Source organism: Poecilia reticulata, chromosome 12 (assembly GCF_904066995.2).
Source record: "Poecilia reticulata chromosome 12, P_reticulata-male-v2, whole genome shotgun sequence".
NCBI lineage: Eukaryota > Metazoa > Chordata > Actinopteri > Cyprinodontiformes > Poeciliidae > Poecilia > Poecilia reticulata.
In genome coordinates this window covers 1461344-1478554 of record NC_088841.1, presented here as the reverse complement: position 1 = coordinate 1478554, position 17211 = coordinate 1461344, and the positions used below count along the sequence as shown (strand labels likewise).

General features: G+C 42.4%; 1 protein-coding gene across 1 annotated transcript in view; it reads right to left on the bottom strand.

The window, feature by feature from the left end:
• mfhas1 (multifunctional ROCO family signaling regulator 1) overlaps nucleotides 1–17090 on the bottom strand; it is a 33833-nt gene extending 16743 nt beyond the window's left edge. Inside the window, exon 1 of the mRNA XM_008423109.3 lies at nucleotides 13662–17090. Coding sequence (XP_008421331.1) covers nucleotides 13662–16623 — 2962 coding nt within the window. The 5' untranslated portion in view covers nucleotides 16624–17090. The remainder of the gene's footprint in view (nucleotides 1–13661) is intronic.
• Between the last annotated feature and the right edge of the window lie 121 nt (nucleotides 17091–17211).

Below are 17211 nucleotides of genomic sequence, written 5' to 3'. Positions count from 1 at the left end.
GTCACAGTGATAATAATGTAGATGAGTTCATAAATACATTTCATTAACAAGACATGGTTACTGTGTACACCTTGGGCTTAGAGGTGCACCAATCGATCATCCAGCTGATTTATCAGCACCGATTTCTTTGATTTTGGTGATCGGCCGATACTTACATGAGAAGCCGATCTTATCCTCCGATCTTATCTACCTCAGCAAAGCCTACAAATCAACCTCTGTCCTCTTTGCTCTGCAGAGAGAGGTCTGACTGACAGACCAGCTCACCAGGTCATGTCTGCAGGTTTGCAGTTAACAACAGTCACCCCACTGTTGTTAGCTCAGCAACTTTATTGGTATTTAGCAACATTTCAGACAAAAATATTTGGCTTTGACCAAAACTGGAGTTAGCAGGTCCGTAAACGACTGGAAAACTTCAATCTGTGCAGCTCTACCTGGGCTCATCTGGACTTATCTTTTAACTTTTATTTGGCTAGTTGATGAGCACTGCTCATCTGAGGCTGACCTGATTTAAGTCATGGTCAGTGGAAACCTAAATAGAAATGAAATGAGGCAGAATCCTGCTTACTGCGACTAAATGACTGATTGACCTCAGAATCTACTGAGTTTCTCTGATGCTCATGCTTTTAGTTTAATCATGCTCTTAGGCTATCTGCACAGTAAAATGAAAGAGCTCATAATGAGTTCAGAGTCCTGGCTGAGGGCAAAAGTTCTGTTCTGAATCATAGCAACAGAACCATGGAGGTTCTGCAGCAGGTTAGATCCAAATGAAAGAGCAGATTAAAACCTTCAGTCCTATAGCAGAGAGCAGTGGTGGCCTGAGGATCTGTTAACGTTTGTGTTCTGACAAATTGGTGGCTGCTTGTGGTGAGCAGCAGCAGCCGCCACCTTGGCTTCAGTCACTCTGCTGTTTAGCTGTGAAAACAAGCAGCCACAAAGAGACTCATGTTAAATCCAAGTTGGGCTTTTCAGCAACGGCAGAGAGCAGTGAAATAGTAAAGTGTTCTGATCCAACTGCATCCTGGATGCTTAGGGCAGACATCTTCACTGCATGGCCACAACTGACTGCTTCTGTGTTTTTGCTCCATCTCTTCCTCTCCTCCAAGCCCCCGGATGACCTTTCACCCCAAGCCTGGCTCTGATCCTCTGATGGGCTCCACCTGTTAAAGAAGAGTGCTTCCTCTCCACTGTCACCCCATGCTTCCTCAGGATCAGACAACACCATCCTGAGTAACTACAAAAACTGATTATAGGTTTAATCAGTCGGCTTATTGAAATTTTCCAGCCGATTATGATCTTTAAAAAGGATTTAATTTAATAAGTTTAAAAACTATTTACATTTTATTTGTATTTATTGAGTATTTATTTAACCAGAAGGTTTCTTGAGGTTTTGCTCTGTTGCTGCTGCCCTAACAGATAACAGCAGAAGAGATTACGCTCTCAACCGACTGACAGAAGATCTGGAGCATCTTGTTGCAAACCTTGAAGTCCAGTCTGCTCTGTCCCTTCTTATAGATGCTTCACTGTTTTGTCTCCAGTCAAGACCTTATGTCCTTATGAACACTGAGGTATTTATATTCCTCTGCCACCTCCACCTCACATTGTGGCTCTTTGCAGACCAAAGCTTTGAAATTCCTTTACAACCCTTCTCAGACTGAGGCAGGCCAGTGGCTAGTTTACAGCCACAAATGACTGAATATTACTGGAATGAACTCAACTGATTTGAACTAAATTTGCTCTAAGCTGGATAAAATACAACTGATAATCAGCAAATTATGAGTTGCACCAGTTTGTCTTGCGATGGCATCGTCTTGGTGACCGGAGTGGGTGAGAAGCTCTCCAGGTTTCCTAACTCATTCATGAACAAACCTGTATGCACCAAGGTTCACACACACCTGACTGAGTAAGCTGCAGTTGACTCATGTGAGGAAAGAGCAGGATTACTGCAGGGTGACGTAACAGGATCGTCTCTCTGCCGACACATTACTCACCAGCCAAGTTTTTTACTTCACAATTTAATCAAATGAACTTTGTTGGAGCTCGTGTTGGTTTGTTGGCATGAATCCTTTAAGGCATCAACTTACTCCAGCGTTAACAGATGCTTAAATCTGTTTTAATCAGGTTCTAACTGCAGGACGGAGCTTTGTCACTGAAGAAGACATCATGAATTCTTTCTTGGACTGAGGAACCCAATTGCCATGGTGCTGATCTTAATCTGTTCGAACCGACACTGAGCTCTAAACTCATGTTTCGTCTGCAGATTCATTTCCTAAATCCAAATGAAGACTTTAGTGGGATGTGATATTATCTGTTTACTCAGAAGTTGGTACATCCGCCAACAAACAAAGTGCTCGGACCAGTACAGAGCTCATATCTGATCCCGGAGTTCCAAACTGGAACAGACATGTTTTAGCACATCGCTATGACAAACATGAGGAACATGGAATACTGGGGAATGTTCTCAAACAACACACAGGATGGAAGGAGTGCTAGGATTCTGGCTTGTTAGCATGGCTGAAGTAATGAAACCAGAAAGTCTTAGTCCACTCAGAAGTTCCTCCTTCAGTGACTCAGAGGGAGTAAAGGGATCTGTTCAGACCTGTTGCATATTCTCCAACAATAACCATCCTCAGGTTTCCCAGCAGAGACCGTCACCCGTCCCCTCCCCCCCTCTCTGACACACCCATCCTGTGAGGAGCGTCTCCGGCATACAGAGAAACCACAGCATGTTCTCCCTTCAGACTGCTGCTCACACACTTTGGGTTTTTTTAAAAGAAGGAACTGCAGATGACTTGCAGTTCCCCTAAGAGAAAGTATAGCTCAATTCACACACAAACATTCCAGCTCATCAAAAAGCCCAGAGCTGATTCAATGCAGCGATGCACCATCCATCCAGTCACTTACTACACCAGTCTGCAATTCCCTATACAAAGCTAACAGTGCTCTCTAATTAACATGACATGCAATACAATGGCATTGAATTGATTTGAAATTTTTTTTTACTTTTTTTCCCAGATTGAACCATTTAAAATGACTAAATCTATTGGAAGGTTTTTCTTCCAGTTTTTGGTCCAGATGGTGTTGCTACAACCCTTTAGAATTAGTCAAGAGGAAATAATCTAATCTGTTTTAGCTTCAGACAAAACATCTTGCCTCACTCCACTTCAGCATCTGCGAGTTACCATGGCAACGACCTCAAGGTCAGCATGAAGATTCACAACCAAAGCAAGAAAACACTTACTGGCACTTTAAATGAAGCAACTGATCTGCCTGAGTCATGTTATCGCTCTCTATTTCATCTAACAGATTACAAGATGTTCTGGTTCTGAAGAACAAACAGATGGACCCACATAGGTGATGTCATCATGCTCCTTACCAGGAGAAGGGCTGCTGTTTTGGGTTATGGGTTAGGTTAAGGACTAAGGTATGAATTAAGCTGAGGTTCACTCTAAAAAGTGTTTTTGGGCTGCAGTTCATCTTATGGACTTTTACTTAATTATTTTGCTTTTACTATGACAACTTCCTTTTTTGTGTTCATTTAACTCAAAACTTACACTCTAAAAAAGAAAATAGTTGTACCAACTTAACTGAATTGCTTCCATAGGTAACAAGCAATTCAATTTATTAAGTTTAACCAATTCAATATATTATAATCATCCAACTCAATTTGTTAATTCTATTTAACAAATTTATTAAGTATGTTTAAGATAACAGATTTAAGTCACTCTTACTCAAATAATTTATTTTCTTCTAATAAACATTTAAAATCTCTTTGACTTAATTCTACAAAAAGTCAACTCAAACTTTTAAGTAGTTCCAAACTAAATATTTTGGGCTGCAAACTTCTTAGTTTGCAGCATAATACTTTTTTTACAATGTCCTCTAAATACACTCTAACTTAAAAGTTAGCTGTTCTTTTTCTTAAATGACCTTTTTACGTTGACTTTACTTGAAATAATTAATTTCAATACCATATTTATATCCCACGTCTGACACCATGCCTCAAGCTGACCAGGGACAGATTTCCTGGTAAGTGACCGTGGCTCTGTGGGTAGAGTAGTCATCTTGTGATCGGAAGGTTGTAGGTTCGATTCCAGTTTCCTCCTGCCACATGTTGATGTGGATATCAGTATATAAATGTGTGAGCGTTTGTGACTCCAGTGTAAAGTGCTTTGAGTGGTCAATATGACTGAAAAAGCATATATAACTTCAGTCCATTTACCATTTTTTGAAATAAACTAAAGGATTTGAGTAAGACTGACATAAATCTGTTATCTTAAACATACTTAATAAATTTGTTAAAAACAATTAACAAATTGAGTTGGATGATTATAATATATTGACTTGGTTAAACTTAATAAATTAAGCTGAATTGAATTGCGTAGAAGCAATTCAATTAAGTTGGTTCAACTATTTTCTTTTGAGAGTGTTAGGTTTAGGATCAGGCTACAAAAATAAATGGAAGTCAATAGAAAGTTCCTGTAAAGACAGAAAGTGTTATGGCAGAACCATGAACGCAGCCTGCAGTGCCAGTGTGTGCACATCTGAGCTGATTTATTGTGAACTGATTCCATATAAATGAACTGAACTGGATTTTGTAATCCTTCCTGTTTGGTACTTGAGGCTGGTGTTGGTGTCTCTTAAACTTCAGTGACTTGTCTTGACCTTTATCTCACATCTATGATGACCTCCAGGTCCTGTATGGCCAGTATTTCCTCTTTAATTGACTTTAGACGCAACGTTTGGAACTCATTGTCTCTTCACAAAAGCCTGCTACTCTGATTCCAAAATGACACTGTATCCATGGTAATCCATGTACTACTCTGAAACCTGTCAGCTGATCTGAGCCACAGCAGAAGAGAACCAGCTGCTTCCATCTGGACTCACAAATAAATGACTTGGTGCCTCTCTGAATGAAATTCACTGATCCGTTTGTGGGATTTCTGCCTTTGGTTTATTTGCATGGATTTAGTCATAATTAGCACCTCTTATACTTACACTTGTCTCATGTTAAATGTTTTATTTCAATGTACCCAGTTCAGTTGGGTTTAGTCTCTTCCTCATTATTGACACTTTCAGACGATAAAATGAAGAACTAAAAATGGAAAAGCCTACTTTGACTTCTTTCACATCTACATACTATATTTTGTAATTCAATAAAAGTGGTTTTGAAGCTGACAGCTAAAAGGTCTGCTTCCTCAAAATGAAAACTCTCAACAAGTTGGAGGGCAGTGGCAGTCTGAGGACTGAGCAGCTGCAATGTGGGAGCCAATCAGGACCAACAGCAGCTCTGCTTCATTCAACACTTCACTCTGTCACTGTCAATAGAAAGCTGCTGCTGATGGGAATATTTTGGAAAAAAACATGATACTGTGGAACTTACCCAGACTTGCATATTTTTGTATTTATTTTTCATCTAAAATCTCTGAAAAACAGTTAATACATGTGTTTGGTGTTGAAATGTAACAGTTGTGCTACAGTAAAACTCCTGTAAACGTCTAATAACAGGAGTACAGCATTCTACTCAGACTGCATGCAGTATGTTAAAGAAAAAAAATATATAATTTATGAAGTTCTTGGAAGTGACTAAAGTGTCTGTTCTGATGCCTAAAACAGAGAAAGGAAAACAACCATAAAACTGTTAATGTTTTTTAGTAAAATGTGTTCCCGGGAGGATTTTGGCAAGGGAATGATTTAATAAGTCATCCATGTTGCTTCAGTTTTCTAAACTTAAGCTTGAGGCGGAAACATGAGCCTTTAGCCTGAACATGTTCTAACTGCTACCTGGCTCAGGTTCATCACAAATATACATGTGAAACAAATGAGTGGCGGAGCAGCCTGCAGCTAAAGCCGTGTAACAGCTGCAGGCTGAGAGGGTAACGAGTGGGAGGACAGGCCTCCTGTCCTCTGCTCTGCTCTGCTCCACTCCGCTCTCTGATGCAAAGGCAGTTGCTCCAGAGTCATTTAAATAAGATTGGCTGCGTCTGAGTGCCCTGCTGCTCAGGAACTCAGGATAATCCCAGCAGATCCTGTAACTGGATTAAGAGTCGGACCAAAATCTACAGCAAGAATGAAAGTCCTGTGACAACCAGATGCAGCAACACGTGTTCTCAGGGGTAAACCCCAACACACACACACACACACACACACTTTACCACCAAAAGTACATAGAGCAAGCAACTTGTTAATCATTTACCAGATCTACTGAAGGCTTTCAGTAGATCTGGTACTGAAAGCCTTCAGTACCAGATCTACCAGGAAAAAATATTACAAGCTGAATCTAAATCATTTCACTAAAGATTTCTTGTTTACTTTCCCATTTAACATGATGATTGTATTCAGAAATATACATCTTTATGATATTTTAGATAATTTACATATTTAAAATTGTTACAGAAATTGGGAACAGGATGTCACGTTTTATGAAGCAGGACTGCCAGGACATAATAAAAATGATCTAAACCAGGTTGTAAAATAACCTATGTATTAGCGCGTTTCTGGAACAGCAGTAAATCTGACGCACAAGCAACATCAGCAAACAGCAAAACTGCTTTTCTGCAATCAGTGGTTAAAGCTGCGTTATGTAAATTTTATTAAAAATGTATTTTTATTTATTTGTTAAAACTCACACTATGTCATGGCAGTATTGTATGAGACAGATTATCTATGAAAAGATCAAACTCCTCCATCTTCTCCCTGACCAATTGGCATCTAGAGAAATTAACTCTGGTCAGAAACAACAGGTCAGAATCAGATGGAGGGGCTTAGCACTGTCAATCACTCTTGTGTAGACACTGCTCATTGTGCTAATGATGGAGAAACAGCTTATCATTCCAGGAAAGTAGTTTATCCATCATCATCAGTGGCCAAGCTAACGAGCCTGAGCATTCATTGTGGAGAACACAAGCATGCCTCATCAAAATGTAGCATAGCAAAGAGCAAGAGGGAGGGTGTGAGCAGCTCATACACAATGATGACTGACAGCCCCAAGACCCTCCTCCTGGCTCTGATTGGTTGTTTCTGATGGAGTGGTCTATGAGGTGGCAGCAGGTCTATAAGGAGAAGTAACTTGACTTTTTCACTGATTATCCGTTTCATATTGCACTGTAAAGAGAGTGGTAGTTTTAACAAATATACTGTATGTAAAAAATGTATATAACAGATAAATACTAGTATTTTCATTTTGCTTCAAAAATCAAACTTGAAGGAACACTGCAAAAAAATTATTGTTGTGTTCAAGTTGTGCTAAAACAAGTTAGCTCATCAGTGAAGCTATGCTAGTCTAAAACATGCTAAACATGTAGCAGCAGCTCAGACACCCCAATGCTAATGTCAGCATTTCATTTCATTCACATTTCTAAAGAAGTTCCATAAATGATCATAGCTCCTGAAATTCTGGAAAGCTGAATGGCAAGAACAGCTTTTGGCACCAATGTGAATAAAAACAATAAGTATCCTTGTTATTGAGCTCATATATTTAATAATTTGAACACAAAATGTTTCTTATTTTGTTGCCATAAAGTTTTCAAATAAAATGTGATAAATTGTGATTATTTATAGACCCTGCACTTAACTCAGTTTAAAATCTTAATCAAGTTCCACCGCTGAAAATAAATAAAACAAAGGTAAAATATATATATATATATATATATATACCCGCTTGCTGCTTTTACCAAATTCAAAAGGGAAGTAACAACAAAGCATGCCTCATCAAACCTTGATTATCAGTCATGTGACCACCTGTAGAAAAGCAGTTCTTCTAGCAGTTAGCTCATCTGGAGCATTTATGTATCTACAGCACAAAGCCAAGAGAGAAAGACATTAGAAATGACCTGAACATGTTTGGTCTGTTTGGAAAGGCTGCCCAGAAGGTCGAGAAAGTTTGGTCCCCCATATAAAATATATGATGGTGAAACTTTGGTGTGCAGAGCTGCATTAGACTGTACCACAAGGATCCCAGAACAACGTCGATTAGACAAAGGGCATGTATCCCAGCAGAAAACCACACACAGAGTATATAGGTATAAGTACAAACATCTCACACCAACAGTCAAGCACGGTGGTGGGAGGGGGAATTATTTAGGCTTGTTTTACAGCCACATGAGTTTATGATGAACTCCTGTTTACCAAAGTATTCTGGATTCAACAGAAGTGCTAGACAGATGGTTTCATGTTTGGTGCGTTCACACTGAAGTGACCCAATTCCGAATTTTTGGCAATTTCGATTTTTTTGCCGGGGCCGTTCACACTGCCAGTAATTGCGGCCTGTATGCGTTCTGCAGTGTGAACGGGCAAACGACCTGAAAGTGTCCCGCATGCGCATTAGAGGGCGCAATAGCGTCAGCGTTCTCAGTGTTCTGCCAACTGCCATAAGAAGAAGTGCTCAGTGTTTGCGGAAGTAAACCTGGAGGCTAACGGTGGAGCTTAGCTTACATATTTGAAGTTGTTGTCCGGCCGGAGCAGCTTATTAACAACTTAATCCTCATATAGTCCATCATAGCTGTTGTTTTTCTTCTCGCTTCTTCCCGTAGAATAGTGAGATTTGTTGAGAATCAGTGACGTTCAGTTAATGCGACTTGGACGTTAGGTCGCATTTGAATCTGATATGTATCGGATATGGGTCACATTTGAAAAAGAATCTGACCTGTGCTGTTCACACTGCCATGAAAAGATTGGATACAGGTCACATTACGTCAAAAAAAATCGGAATTGGGTCATTTCAGGCTGCAGTGTGAACACACCAAACATGAAACCATCTGTCTTAACCGCTGAAGACTGTTTCAAACTGGATCATCAACAGGACAATGACCCCAAACATCACCGTTGGTCACCATTTCTGGTTCCTTTCCACAACAGAAAGGAGCCAAGTTACTGCAATGGTCCAGTCAAAGTCTAGACCACAAGCTTAAAGAAACAATGTGTGGAGGAATAAACAGCACTCTAGAGGAGCACAAATCTGCATTACTGCAAATAAGAGTCATGGAGAAACCATGCACTATAAGCGCTTACTGCCAAAGGAGCTTTTAATTTCAGATTCATTTTCATTTAAAAAAAAATAAGGGTGTGTGGTCTCCTATGTGCTTATGTATACTTCAAGTGTGATTGAAATAATGTTTGAACTTGGTAAAAACATCGTTTTTAACCAAAGACGTGAAAAAAGGTTTCGCGTTAGACCACAAATGTACGGACACACATTAGATCTGTTACGCAATAAATCAATTAATAGTTTGATCATTTAAAATAAATTCAATAGTTTTCATTTGCATGATTCATCCTTTCTCTCAAAAACTGGATGATAAGTCTTCAGTCTGGTGCTTTGGTCTTATGACGGTGTCCTACAGCAGCTAGCTCTGGATGCTGACTGACACAGACCGCTTCAACTCAAACTAATGTAATGATGAGGTCAGGAGCATCAGGAATTTCTATACTATCCACAGAGCTTGAACAACCTCCCAAACACAGATACAGGCGCTCATCATCTGGAACTAGTGATGACTCGTGTGTTTTTCTTCCAGTCACATGGAAGCCCTGTAGCCATTAGGAAGCCTCTGTGCTTCAAATAGACCAGAGCTCCTGCTGCCTGCTCCAACAGTAATCCTTCACTGTCAGCTAATGGAGCTCTGATGAGTCTGAGCCTCCAGGTCAGGATGAACTCTGCTTCATCTATTTTTATGTTTGTCTAATTTTGCTTCCTTGTGAAGTAAGCTTTGCAGTAAGTACCACCAATGGGCTGCACACCAGGCCTCGCCACTAAAGGTTGACTGTCCGTTGTCTGAGCAGCTAATGAAGAGAAGAAGAACTTACAGGACCAGAGAATCCAGACATTCTTCCTTCCTGTTTATGTTCGGAGAAGTCTTAGCCATTGATCTCAGTTTGACCTTTATCTGACCCCTGGGCTCGATACAGTAATGTTATGTCCTCCATCAAAAGAGAAGCTAGTCCATGTAGAAACTGTGATCCTCTGAAGAAGACACAGCCATAAACGGCATATCCTGCTGACTTTCACAATAAAACCCTACCCAGACTAAATAATAATGCAGCATGACATCAGGAAACATGTCATTGTGATAGAATTGCTGAATGTTGCCATGACGATGAGTCAATTTCTTCCTGTTAACCCCGTCACAATGACCCATCCTTCTTTGAGCTTCAGCATCACCAGTGACTGTCCATCCAACAGGACAGAGACATTATTAGTGCATGACACTTTGATTATAATATTCTACCAAATATTACATCCAAACTGTAATTACAACTTTGCAAAAACTGACTGATGTGATTTTCATTCAATGTATTAACTGTGGCAAAAAATAAACTTCCCACCAAAAAAGTTGGTATCTTAGTTACCAGGTACATGACATGTTTACACCAAACCAGCACCAGGTCATCCCGGTGTTGCTGGCTGACTCATAAATTAGGGTTTAGTTTATTTAAGGGCATAAACTAATCCCCAATTTATGGGTTTGTGGAAGGCCTGAACACGATCGCAGGCCACATTTTGTTTTACAATTTTATTTGTAAAAAATGTTGAAAATCAAGCATTATTTTTCCTCCATTTCATAAATAAACAGTGTTGTGTGGACCCGTCACATAAAACCCCAAAATAAAAAATACACTGATGTTTGTCATTGTGGTGTGACAAAAAGTGAAAAAGATGAAGAGGTCTGAGTATTTTTGCAGGGTGAGCAGCACAGTGTTACACTCTGTATAACCAGCTACGTCTCAGCAAGTTAGAATCTGTGTTCTAACAAGGCTCGTTTGTCAGATTAATAGTATTTTTTTTAATAATAACTCTTAAGCAGGTAATAAACATACTTGCCTTTAAATCTACATTTCTGTGTTAAACATTTTTATTCTGATAATATTAATATTCAAATCTTAAATGTGCTGCAAGAGGAAAATTATTTTAACAGAAATAAAGGGTTGAAAATATCAGTCTGTGTGGAATTAATCATTTGTGTTTCACATAGTGAACTGGCTGAAATAAATTAAGTTTTAATAATTTTCTAACTTATTGATATGAACCTCTGAAGAAGAAGCAACAAACATGTTTCTGCAGCCTTTCCAAAGAAAATAAGCAAAGTTCTGTTTCATCTTCCATAAATGGTCAGATATAAAAACTACTTTGTCCAAATGAAATAAAATGACCAAGAGTGGACCATCATCCAAGCGGTTCCTGATGTTTTAAATATTGGAATTAAATAAAATAATAATAAAAAAACGCACACACATAATATTTGTCACTTCCTCAATACATGAACTTACGGTTGCAGTTATACAAGTGAGTAAAAATGATTTCAAAAAGAAGAGAAACTTGTGATAGGTTCCAAACAACATACCAAGGTGAAAACAATTCAGCAGATTCATACTAAATATGAACGCAACAAACCTGGAAAAGAGAACAGAGAAGACTTCGAGCCTTCAGACCTGTGGCATGGATCACAGGACGAAGAAAAAGGAGAAGATGCTAACAGTCTAACACACTCAATCAACCCAGGACTTTGTTCTCAAACGGAGCGGATCATCTGAGGACAAAGTGTGTTTAGTCTCTGTGGGTCCAAACTGCATCAACACACTGCAGCCACGAGGATCATGTCCATAAAAGGCCAGATGAAGCAGATCTCCTTACACGCTATACCCATTATACCTACTCCTTGTTTCTTTGAACTTCAGGCTTTCAATAATCACTTCTTCCGTTTTGAATCTTTTGATTTTCATGGAGTGTGCCTTGCTGTTTTCCTCTGACCAGAATTGAAATGTCCCTTTCAATCCTGAAACAGTAAATCTTTCAGCCTTCGTCATCATGACTCTTTCCTCCCAGCAGACCTGCAGCCTGTTTCCTCTGAGCACAGCTGAACTTTTCCCAAAAACTAATCCAGCTCTTTTTCTAAATATAATAAGCAGAAGGAATACTTCCACAGCTGCCAGCACACAATGTGCCATAAAAGTCCACGTCTTTTCTATGTGTTCTGCCTCAAAGACAAAGTGAAAATCTTGCTGGTGTGCAGGAGCAGAATGAGTCCTGGAGGAGGAATTTCTGCCTTTTATCAGGATGACAGCAGCAGAAAACAACTTGTTAAACACCAACACTGTGATCACTCTGCTGTCAGATTCAAGCTATTCGAATCTAACACTGGCCAACATTTCACACATGAACACTGCAGAAAGCCAGTTCCAAAGCCCTGACCACTGAGGCGGAAAATTAATCATTGGTTGAAACAAAACTATGTTCAGTGGAAACGATTCAGTGCAGATCTGCAGGAACAGAGACTGGAGGACCTCCCACTTTCAGTTTAAACTGTAAAACTTTAAAAAATGCATCACAGACCTTCAAAATAAAATGTGTGTTTGCAGTTTGACATCCAAACACTCATTGAATATGACCAAAAAGATTCTGCACTATAAGTTCAGACAGTGTACAGCCCACAGAGAAGCCTTCATGTCAGAAAGCATCCCAGGCTCATCGGCCTTGGAAACATGGCATGTCAACATTTCAAGCCAAGATGGAAACTGTCACCACAATACCGCTTCCTGTTGCAATAACAAATGACTCGGTTTATGTAGTGTGAAGAAAGTTGTGTGTCAGAGCTCCTCTGTAAAATGTGTCAAAGTATGTAAAGTTATTGGGAGCTAACTGATCATCTAATTACTGGAAATCTTGTAAAACAAGAGTCCTGAAAGCTTGAGAATATCCAGCATTACATTAGATCACATGACAGCAGCAGCTGACCAGTTCCACTCCGTCCAGTCTGCAGCCAGCAGAACCAGAGCCCAGCATTAAAAGCAGGTCATTGTGCAGCTGCAGCCTGACCAGCACTGAGGATTATTTCTGTCCCTGAGGAAGGGGGAAGCGGCAGCAGCTTTGTTCCACCTCCATCCCCCACTGATGGAGGCATCTGTCTCCATCTTCCATAGAGCTGCATTCAGAATCAGGGTGTGGCTGAATCTGATTACTGACAGCTGCAGTGGTTCAGCTCATGTCAACACAAATCTTCCTCTCACAGCAGAGGCAGACAAGGACAAAGACAGAACTCTGTCTAATTTCACAGGTCAGCCTTCTTCACTCAGACACCATCATCATCATCTGTTTGTGCCCATCCAGTAGCAACCTGTCCAGGAACAGCAAACTGCTAAGGATGGAACATCAAGTGCTCTGGATGTTAAAGGGGACACAGCACTGAAATCTAACCAAAACCACACATAATGACACCAAGCCTTACATTAATATTGAATTCTGATTTTTGTTATATTTTGCAGTAAAACAAGCTGAAGAAGAAAAAGGATCCATCATGATTCAAGCATCATCTTCAGTGTTAGTAGATCAGATGGTCCCAGTCTGAACTTAAACAGATAATTTATGTTCTGAAACCAGCAGAATAATTTCTTGCTGGAACAAGAAAATAATGAACCATGTTGGTGAACTCCAGGTAGCAACCAGCGTATTATCCAGATAAGGAAGTAATAAAATCTTCCATTGTATCCGCTCAGGTCAAACACTAACTGGTAGCTTTCAGAGGTGTTCAACTTTATAATGTTGCTTTCTACTAAATAGACTTAATATTTCCTGCACCACTCCCAGTTCAGTGTGGTTCACATGTCTGAGCTGTGTTAATAAGCCTGGATTAAAGACGCTCAGCTGGATGAGCTCATCAAACAGGACTTACCTGGGAAGGCATGCGGGTTGGACGACCCTCTCTTGAGGCACTTGGAACAGAAAATATGTACATTATAGTGCAGGCCAGGCCACTCCTGCAGCAGCATGTTCAGCTCCTCCACCAGTGGAGTGACAGCCTGCCAGGCGGTCCAGATGTTAGGCAGTGAGGCGTGGCTAGCGATGGACAAAGTCTCCATGAACAGCTTCCCCTTAGAGGGCTGGTGACTGATCACCACTGGGACCTTCCCCCGATAGGCAAATATCTGATGCCTGCCATCTGATCGCTGGACCACATGGTTGTTGATTTGCACACTGAAGCGTGCAAAAAGTCCAGGAGGGAACAGGAAAGGGAAGCTGTACTGGATGTAGAGCTGCTCCACTGAAAACAAGGGGCTAAGATTCAGAGAGTTTCCTCCCACTGAGTCTTCTAACTGAGCCTCCTCGCTACTGACATAGCTGGGAAACTTGTACCACACTGTGGCTCCATTCAAGGGCTTGGTACGAGGTTTGTTGATGCAGTAGCAGACACCCATCTTCTCCAGGAGCTCCATAATGAGGTGGAGGTCCTGCTGTGTCTCAATGTGTGGTCTGAGGAGCAGGCGGATGACATTGGAGGGCAGGAGGCCATCATGGAGGAAGCCCTCCAGGTGCTGTTGAAGATGAGTGACCCTGAGGTTCTCTCCCTTCTCATCCTCAATAACTAGACTCACTCTCCCCTTGTCACCCCTTTCCCCTTCAGACAGCAGCCGGTCCAATAGAGTGGACTTGTCCCTCTGAAAGAAGACATTAAGAATTGCAATAAAACGTGGAAGATTGTGGAAAACATACTCCTTCAGTGTGATGCTGTCCTCAAAGTAAAGCAGCTTCCCACTCTCATGCAGGTAGGACAAGGCGCTCTGCAGTCGGTCCTCTGTGAGTCCCGCCTGGAGGCCCAGACGGGCTGAGCTCCACCATGACAGCCACAGATCTTTGGATTTAAAGTGCAACTCCTCCAACATCTGCCAAGACTTTGGCAGCACACGGTGAAGGTTGGGGAAAATCTCCCTGTGGTCTGCAACCGACATGAGCTTCTCCCTCAGCCTCTGGATGTTCTTCTGGGTCTCTGTGCAGCTAATATTCAGGACCGGGGACAGGATCTGCAATCGCTGGTTAAGCATGTACTGCAACTGGGCTTTCTTGCGCCTCAGGTTCTTGTCGCTGACACCATAAAAGAGAACGTGTGGGCTGGAGGTGCGGACCTTATAGCCTTGCTCCAGAGCGAGGTCTACCTGCTGGACCAGGCTTATTAGACATTGGATGTCGCTCCTCTCCTGGAGGCCGATCTGTCTGTGTATGTCCAGAGTTTTCTCCTCCACCTCTATCTCTCCACACAGGTCTGCATGTGTCCCCACCAAACACACAACAGCATGGGGGACTTTAGCGCACAGCAGGTGAAGGAAATACCCGATGTGGGCATAAAAGTTCTTGGGCGAGTAAGCTTTAAGATTGACAACGAGAACATAGAGAGCACCGGGGGAGAGAAAAAAGGGTTTGATGAGGTCATAATTAAGGTTCCCTGACAAGTCATACACTAAGAACATTAGATGGCGATCAGAGTCTGCCACCCAATTAGTGACTTCTATTCCTTTATTTCCCTGGGTTCCTCTGACGTCCTGCTCAGTTGGTACCAAGCTCTGTCTCAGCTTGGTCTTCCCAGCATTTTTTGTCCCCATCAGAACCAGTTTGAGCCATGGCTTTACAGCAAGCTGAGACTGTGCTAGTTCCTTCTGGTAGACAGCAATGTATGGGATTCCCTTCATGCACACCTCATATGGAGGCTGGATGAGAGGGTTATCTTTCACCTTCCAAATGTTAACCCTGGACAGCTTGCCAAAATGATCTGGAAGAATGGCTATTTGGTTACCCTGTAAAACAAGTTCCTCCAACTTCTCCAGCTCCACAATGGAATCAGGTAGATGAGTGATGTTGTTGTTGTCCAGCCAGAGATTTACCAGCTTCACCAGCTGAGCAATTCCCTCTGGAATATTAGTCAGTTTATTTCTGCTCAGGTACAGTTCCTCTAATCCTGTAATGCTTAAAACAGCCTGTGGAAATTCGTTAAACTCGTTGGAGGACAAATTTATCATTTTCAGTCTTTGCAGCTGAGCAAAGGATGAAGGCAGCACTGTGAGGTTGTTTCCATCCAGCATCAGGCTCTCCAAGTTGTGCAGGTGACAGAAAGTGTCAGGTAAGGAGGACATGTGCAGACTGCTGAGCCACAGGATCTTGGTGGACTTCAGCCTCAAAATGTCAGCTGGCAACGCCTGAAACTTGTTCCCAGAGAGGTCAAGCTCCTCCAGCTCCCCCAGGGTCAAGATCTCAGCGGGGAACCGGTTCAGCTTGTTGTGATCTGCATCCAGAGTTCGCAGCTTGCAGAGGCTGGTGAAGGACCTGGGGAAGTCGTGCAGGTCGTTAAAACTGATGTCAAGTTCCTCCAGAGTCTGAAGCGCTCCAATCTGAGCTGGAAGGTTCTGGAGTTTGTTGTGACTGATGCAGAGCTTCTTCAGTCCTTTCAGCTGCCCCACACCATCAGGCAGGCTTCTCACACAGTTGTGACTCATGTCAAGCTCTACCAACTGCCCCAGCTCAAACACCACCCTGGGCACTGAGGAGAACCTGTTCCTGCGCAGGATGAGGATGCGCAGGTTGTTGAGGGTGGACTGCAGTCCGTCCGGCAGCTCCTGAAGGGAGTTGTTTCCCAGGTTGAGCACCTCTATGTCGGATATATCGTCGGGCAGGATGATCTGGTTGTTTTTGGAGCAGAGGGTCAGCTGGCGGAGGTTGCTCCGCAGCTTCCTGGAGCGGAGGGCGGCATCCCTCCACAACCTGGCCGTTTTCAGATTGTTCTCCGTTTCCTCCATGGCGTTGCACCCAGATCCCTCCTTCTCCTTCTCCTTCTCCTCCTCCTCGTTGTTTTCATTGAGAGTTTTCATGATTCCTGAGCGGGCAGCATGGTGGACAAAGTCCCTCAAAAACCAGCGCTCCTCCGATGAACAAGCCCTCGGTCAGAAGGGGGACAACAGCCCCTCGGTGTCCGCTAGTAATCAAGTGTTGTGGCAGGAATGGGAGGGGTTCCTGCGGCCGCGGAGACATCCTCTTCTCCTGCGCCACTCAGCACACAATGAGAGCAGACCTCCGCGATTACAGCTCCAGCTTCAACCCTGAGCCCGAGGCCCGGGGCCCCGCCTGCCCTCTGATCATCACAGTCAACATCGTCGCGCACAGAAACCGCCCTGAGGCTCCCAGAGTCCGGGAGGAGCCGAGTGTTTGTGATGGCTGCAGCCGCCGTGGGTCCTCCGGGGAGCGGAGTGGAAGTGAGGCAGCAGCAGCTCCGCACACTGCGTCAGATCTCTGCGCTCCTCCTCCTTTCCTCCTCCTTCCTGTCGTCCGGAGAGAGGAGGAGGGAAAGTGGTCATCCTCCCATCGTTTCCCTGCTGCAAAACTCACTATTGTACGAGATTCCAGAGCAGAAATGTTGTTATAATACGAATAGAAACATGCAGGGTAGCGGTGGAGACTGT